At 50.3% G+C, this 6,995-nt stretch overlaps 1 protein-coding gene across 1 annotated transcript; it reads left to right on the top strand.

Moving 5' to 3' along the window:
- Positions 1 to 583: 583 nt before the first annotated feature.
- Positions 584 to 4,381, top strand: LOC147915654 (class I histocompatibility antigen, Gogo-C*0202 alpha chain-like). Its single transcript, XM_087438402.1, has 6 exons — positions 584 to 842; positions 983 to 1,135; positions 1,801 to 2,071; positions 2,201 to 2,305; positions 2,923 to 2,964; positions 3,130 to 4,381. Exons 1-3 carry the CDS (start codon positions 700 to 702, stop codon positions 1,817 to 1,819), a joined length of 315 nt encoding a protein of 104 aa, XP_087294528.1. The 5' UTR covers positions 584 to 699; the 3' UTR covers positions 1,820 to 2,071; positions 2,201 to 2,305; positions 2,923 to 2,964; positions 3,130 to 4,381.
- The last annotated feature ends 2,614 nt before the right edge of the window (positions 4,382 to 6,995 follow it).

Below are 6,995 nucleotides of genomic sequence, written 5' to 3'. Positions count from 1 at the left end.
CTCCACCGACCCGCCAGGACTCAGATTATCCTCAGACCCCGAGGATACGAGTCAGGGCGCCCGGAACCTTCCTCCTGCTGCTCTTGGGGGCCCTTGCCCTGATGGAGACCTGGGCTTGTGAGTGCAGGGTCGGGAGCAAACGGCCTCTTTGGTGGGCGGAGTGAAGGGACTGCGCGGCGGGGGCGCAGGCCCCCGGTGGAAGGCGCATCTTTGCGGATCCAGGCCCAGACCTCTCCCCCACCTCGGCCCCGCCCCGTCCTGACCCCTCCCTTCTCCCGCCCCCTCCTCCCACTCCAAGTCCCTGCCCTTCTCGTGTAGCCGCCTGTTTTCTGTCTCAGGAGTCCGTCGCCCCCTCCCCTCCTGGGCAGGGACCCACGCCTTGAGGAGGGTCGTGCTGGGTCTCAGCCCCTCCCCGCCCCCAGGCTCCCACTCCCTGAGGTATTTCTACACCGCCGTGTCCCGGCCCGGCCGCGGGGAGCCCCGCTTCATCGCCGTCGGCTACGTGGACGACACGCAGTTCGTGCGGTTCGACAGCGACGCCGCGAGTCCGAGGGCGGAGCCGCGGGCGCCGTGAGTGGAGCAGGAGGGGGCGCAGTATTGGGAAGAGCAGACGAGGAACCTCAAGGACACCGCACAGAATTTACGAGTGAACCTGAACACCCTGCGCGGCTACTACAACCAGAGCCAAGCCGGAGAGCGATGCGGGCCCGAGTCCAGGTCACGACCCCCACTCCCACGACCGGGCCGGGGTCTCCCCGAGTCTCCTGGTCCGAGATTCACGTCGAGGCTGCGGGACCCGCCCGACCCCCGACCCGGGAAGAACCCACGGGGACTTTTACCAGGTTTCATTTCAGTTTAGGCTCAATCACTGGGTGGTGGTCGGGGAGGGGTCGGGGATGACTGCGGGGGCGGGGCCAGGATCTCGCACCCTCCAGTACACGCACGGTTGCTACTTGGGGTCGGTCTGGCGCCTCATCTGCAGGTACAGTCAATTCGCTTACGACGGCCCTGATTACATCGCCCTGAACGAGGACCTGCGCTCCCAGACCGCGGTGGACACCGCGGCTCGGATCACCTTGAGCAAGTTGGAGGCAACACGTGTATCGGAGCGGCACAGAAACTACCTGGAGGGCAGGTGCATTGAGTGGCTCGTTAGATACCTGGAGAACGGGAAGGAGACGCTGCAGCGTGGGTACTAGGGGGCGCGGGTCGTCCCCGATCACCCCCCCGGGCTGAGGGCCTCCTACAAGGAAAAGAGGACAATGGGATGACATCAGAACATCCCTGTCCCGTGGGTCAGAAGACTAAGTCCATATGGGTTTTCAGATCCATTAGCAGACAGTAACTCCCCCAGAGGGTCAGTCCTCCTCTCAAGGACATTAAGGGATCCAGTCTCTCCAGGGGTGGAAAGGAAAGCCATCCTTGAAATAACTGACAAGCGGTTCGCTTTGATTTTGGCAGCAGCTCTGGGACGCTCTCTCTCTCAGGCCTTGTTCTCTGCCTCACACCCTATGTGTTTGAGGTCTGACTCCATCTGTTCTGAGTCATTCAGCCTCCACCCAGGCCAGGACCAGAAATCTCTTTTCTGTCCGTAAAGGACCTGCCTCTTATCTTGGGCTATCTCAACCTGATTCTAGAACTTTCCAAACAAGACGAGATTATCACAGAAGCCTGTATCCAGGATGGTGTCTAGGTACCTTTCCCAATTGTCCTGTCCATTTTTATGATGGCCACATAAGCGCTGCTTCAGTGGCATAAAAGAGATGTAAACTTCCTGAATTTTCTGACCCTTCTTCTCAGACCCGGCAAAGACACGTGACCCACCACCCCATCTGTGACGGTGAGGTCACCCTGAGGTGCTGGGTCCTGGGCTTCTACCCTGTGGACATCACCCTGACCTGGCAGCATCATGAGGACCTGACCCGGGACACAGAGCTTGTGGAGACCAGGCCTGCAGGGGACAGGACCTTCCAGAAGTGGGAGGCAGTGGTGGTACCTTCTGGAGAGGAACAGAGATACCCTTGCCATGTGTAGCTTGAGGGGCTGCGTGAGCCCATCACCCTGAGATGGGGTAAGGAGGGAGACATGGGCTCAGAGCCTCTTCTCATGGAAAGCAGAAGCCCTTCTGGAGACCTTCAGCAGAGTCATGGCTGAGGCCTGGTGGTCAGGGCCCTCACCTTCTCTTCCCTTCCCTTCCTAGATCCACCTCTTCTGGCCACCATCCCCATTGAGGGAATTGTTGCTGGACTTTTTTTGGTCATTGTTGTTGCTATAGTTGTAGCTGTGATCTGGAGGAAGTGCTCAGGTAGGGAAGGGAGTTGGGGGATCTGAGTTTTGTTGTCTCACTAGACAGATTTCAAGCCCCATGTAGAAGTTTGCCCTGCCTCCTTAATGGGAAATACCATCCACACACATGTGCTTGTCCAGTCTGGTGTCCTATGTGCTAACACTTACTTTTTATTAATGCACATGTAGTAATGAAGGACAGATTTATCGTGTTGATGAATCTGTTTATGGGCACATGATTCCCAACAGTCATAGGTCAGAGGGGAGGGTCCCTGCTGAGGACAGACCTCCAGGAAGCCAGTTGGTCCAGTCCCCACACATGTACTTTCTTCATGTTTCCTGATCCTGCCCTAGGTCTGTAGTCATAGCTCTGGAAACTTCCCTGGGGTCCAGGACTAGGTAGTTCCTTTAGACATCATGGCCCTGCCTCCTCCCTGGCTTCTCACAGGATGTTTTCTTCCCACAGGTGGAAAAGGAGGGAGCTATACTCAGGCTGAGTTTCAGTGGGGTGTTGATCCCTGAGACCCTTGGGATAGTGTAGACAGGAGCCCATGGGGGAGCTCACCCTACCCATAGTTTCTCCTTTAGTATCATCTCCTGTGGGCTCTGACCGCATCCTATTTTGTTCTACCCCAGGCAGTGACAGTGCCCAGGACTCCGGTGTGTCTCTCATGGCAGGTGAGACCCTGGAGGCCTGAAGTGGAAGAGGGCTTGGGGCAGAGGGGCAGGACTGGGTTATGAGGATTCTTTGATTAGGACATTTTGAACATGCAATGAGCTGTTCAAAATGTTATCAATTGCAGTCACTGACTTAAATTTGTTCATGGTTATTTTCTTCTATAGCATGAGACAGTTGCCTTATGGGGATGCAAGATTTATTCCTGTCCCACCCATCATTGTGACTTCAAGAACCTCTGACTTCTCTTTCTGCAAAAGGCCTCTGAATGTGTCTGCATTCCTATTAGCATAATGTGAGGAGATGGGGAGACTGGTCTCCCTTGCAAACTCCTGCTGACACTGACCTGTGTTCTTTCCCTGATTGACTTTCCTGCTTCAGCAGAGGTAGGCCTGGGCCATCTCCATCCCTGCCTTAGCTTCATGTTGCACTGAGCTGCAACTTCTTACTTTCTTAATGAAATAAGAATCTGGATATAAATTTGCTTTTTCAAATTCTTGCCATGAGGGATTGGTGGGTTAATTAGAGGAAAAGATTCTTAATATTTGGGAGAGGAAATACATAGAAGACCTGAGAACCTTCCAGAATCTGTGTGTTTGCTGTGCTGCACCTGTGGCAGGTGGGAACAGGAGAAGGCTGTGAGGAGCTGAGCATGGTCAGGGCCTGTGCCTAGTCAGTGCTCAGTGCATTGTGGGCTTTGACATGGTCACTCCTCGGCTGGGTCATCTCTGCTCCTTTGTCCTTGTCCCTTCAGTAGAACCTTGTCCCACCAGGACCTGTGATCACAGGGACTCAAACATCACCTGGTCATTGTTATGTCTCCAGGACCATGGGCAATGAGGGCTTTATGTGACGGGGTCAGCTTAGGCTCAGGCCTGGGTCCAGTCCTCCAGCCCCATCTTTTGGGTGTTTGTTGTTTCTTTCTTTCTGTAGAGGATTGGGCCTATTCTTGTTCTTGTGTATGAGTTCATGTATCATTCTCCTCTGGGTGTCCCCTGTCTCTGACCTGTCGTTTGGCCTGTCATTGTCCCCACAAAGTGAGGCAGCCCCTGCACACAGGCGTCTGTGGTATCCAGAGATGAATTTTCAGACTCGTACAGCTCTGCCCTCCTCTAGGCCTTTATTATCATTTCCACCTTTTCCCAAGCTTCTCAAAGGAGCCAGATTCTGGAATTAGTGGAGAGGAGGATTCCCATAATTTCTCATCCTAAATATGTTCCTGTTGGGATTCTTCTGCTCTGCAGCCTGCCCTGTCTCCTGGCCCTTAGCTTTAGTCATCCTAGTGCTGAATCCAATCGGAACTCACAATTTATAAAGCGGAGTTTACTTGAGATTTATATTTGGTTGGCAACTAGGACCCATAAGTCAGGGATCATTGTTTTCTGAAGAGAGAAATGTAATTGTGTGCCTAGGTGTGCAGGAGGGTTGGTGTGGGAGGGAGAGATGGAGGGAGGGGAAGGAGAGAGCAGCTGTGAGAAGAGTACAGGCAGCATTGATGTCAGTGTGGGTGGAGGTTGTGCTGTAGCTGCTACAGAACAGCATGTGGGCTGAGGTACATGAATAAAGATGTGCTCTTGTAGAATAGGGAGGTGCTCTACACTGATCATTCATTCACCTGTTACTGGTTGTGTGCTGGATGTATGACATACTATTTTTGCATCTGGGAAACATCGTTGAAGTAAAAACAGAAAAATTCCTGCATTTGTGGAGCATATATTATAGTGGGAAGAGACAGACTACATGCTATAAGCATAGTGAATAAGAAAAATGTTTACATTAGAAGGTGGTAAGTGCTATGGAAAAAAATGCAGTGGGGCAGGTGATCCAGAGGGTGGGGGTGGGGACAAGGAAGATGGCTGTTTTAATTTGGGTGGTCAGTGTGGGCCTCCCTGGGAAGGTGACCTTTGAGGAAAGATGTGAAGGATATGAGGAATTATCCAGGAGGATGCCTGGGGCAAGTTCTTTCCAGGAAGGGGAACCTCCAGTGCAAATGTGCTAGGTTAGGAGTGTGCCTGTGTGTTCTGGGAAGAGTGAGGAGGCCAGTATGGCTGGAGCAGAGAGTAATCGAGATCATATAGAGGTGCAGCCAGACCATGTAGGCCTGGAGGATGTTAGAAGGGCTTTGGCCTCTGCTCTGAGTGAGATGGAGACTTACAAGACAATTTAGGGCAGGAGAGGGACATGGTATGACTTCTCCTTTAAAAGGATCACTTTCGCTGCTGTGCCGAGAGCAGAATTGGGAGGCAAAGGGTGAGGGAGGCACTAGGGAAGCAGCAGGAGACTAGTGCAGTGTTCCAGGCTGGAGGTGTCCACGGCTTCCACTGGTGTGACTGGTGGAAATAGTGGGAAGTGATTGGATTCTGGATACATTCTGAAGATGGACTTTGCAGCATTTCCTAATGGATTAATCTGGGGAATGAGAAAGAGGAGTCAAGGAAGAAAGACACTCCAGATTTTGGACTGTGTAAGTAGAAAGATGGAGTTCCTATCAGCAGAGGGGGAGAAGACTCTGGAAGGAGCATATTTACAGGAATTCAGTTTAAGAGATAGATGTTGAAGCTGAGATGTCTATGAGGAATACAAGTGAGATAGTTAGATTGGAAGTTGGACAGATGAGTCTGGAGATTAGGTGAAATGTCTGGGCTGTAGAAATAGATTTGGGAGATGACACCATATAAATGATATTCAAAGCCTTGAGAACTGAGTAGGTCACCAAGGGAGTGAGGCCTATAGAAGAGAAAGCAATAAGGACTGAACCCTGGACCCCCCCAGTGCTAAGGGATCTGATCAGACCACATACTCGGGGCAGACTGCACAGTTCTGGCTCTGCATCTAGAAGGCATGGAGACCAGGGAGTCCCAAACTTTCTTGTGCATAGGAATCCCTTGGACATCTTGTTAAGATTCAGATACTGGAGTAGAGCATGAGATTCTGAAATTATAACAAAGTACTGATGCTGCTGGTCTTCAGATCACACATTCAGTAGCAAGAACAAAGACCAGGATCCCCACATGGCTGAACATCAGCCTAACCTGTAGGGATTGTTAAATAAAGGATTCTTCAGTCTTGTACCTAATGCTCTGAGATGGCGGGTCTGGGGAGAGACCCGAGTATTTTGTAAGAAGCCCCACAAGCAGTCTTAGTGCTCAGCCAGACTGGGAACCACTGATGCGTGGTTCCAGTGACAAAGCGTGCCCCAAGGGGAGGGGGTCTTGAAAGCATATTTAAAAATGTCTTTTTTCCCTCAGAAAGAAAAGAGAGACCATGCATCATCAGTTATGAGACATGATGTTGGGAGATATATATCGTTCTCTTTACCCTAGGCTTTAGTCAGGTGGAAAATTTTAGAAGTGGATCACAGTTCAGCATAATGAAAATCTCTGAATGTTTGCTCTCTGAAACTATTCTCCAGATTGATTTCTTGGAGCAAACAATGGAATCCAAATTTTTTCCTATTTAGACATAAAGTAGTGTATATGTGTATATAGATAGATAGATAATGTTGGGGTCTAATGTTATTTTGGGGAAGACCACAGAACAGGTTTGAGGTCCCAGCTAGGAACAGAATCCACGCTCTCACTCTAGGTCAGGTCCCACATAGGAAACACTGCCCCTGTTGCTGGGCACAGATGTCACTGCTCACACCAAATTGGGCGAAGATATTTGCAAATCATATATATGATAAGGGTTAATATTGAAAACATATAAAGAACTCATACAACTCAACAACTGAAAAAATCCCAATTAAAAAATGGGCAGAGGATCTGAAGAGACATTTTTCCAAAGGAGATAGACAGATGGCCAACAAGCACATGAAAAGATGTTCAACAACACTAATTATTAGGGAAATACAAATCAAAACTACAATGAGGTATCACCTCACACCCATCAGAATGGCTATTATTAAAAAGACATGAAATAACAAGTGTTAGAAAAGATATGGAGAAAAGGAAACCCTGATACACTGCTGGTGGGAATGTAAACTAGTGCAACCAATATGAAAAACCATATGGAGATTTCTCAAAAAATTAAA

The sequence above is a fragment of the Ceratotherium simum genome, chromosome 13 (genome assembly GCF_057802395.1).
Source record: "Ceratotherium simum simum isolate JZ-2026a chromosome 13, ASM5780239v1, whole genome shotgun sequence".
Classification (NCBI taxonomy): Eukaryota; Metazoa; Chordata; class Mammalia; order Perissodactyla; family Rhinocerotidae; genus Ceratotherium; species Ceratotherium simum.
The sequence above is the reverse complement of the archived record's forward strand: the minus strand, read 5'-3'. Positions and strand labels throughout refer to the sequence as shown.

Bases quoted from the DNA above. Each gene is read 5' to 3' on its own strand.
- LOC147915654 (XM_087438402.1), top strand. From the start codon at position 700: ATGCGGGCCCGAGTCCAGGTCACGACCCCCACTCCCACGACCGGGCCG. The intron at 843-982 runs GTTTCATTTCAG...CCTCATCTGCAG, and splicing joins CCCACGGGGACTTTTACCAG to GTACAGTCAATTCGCTTACG.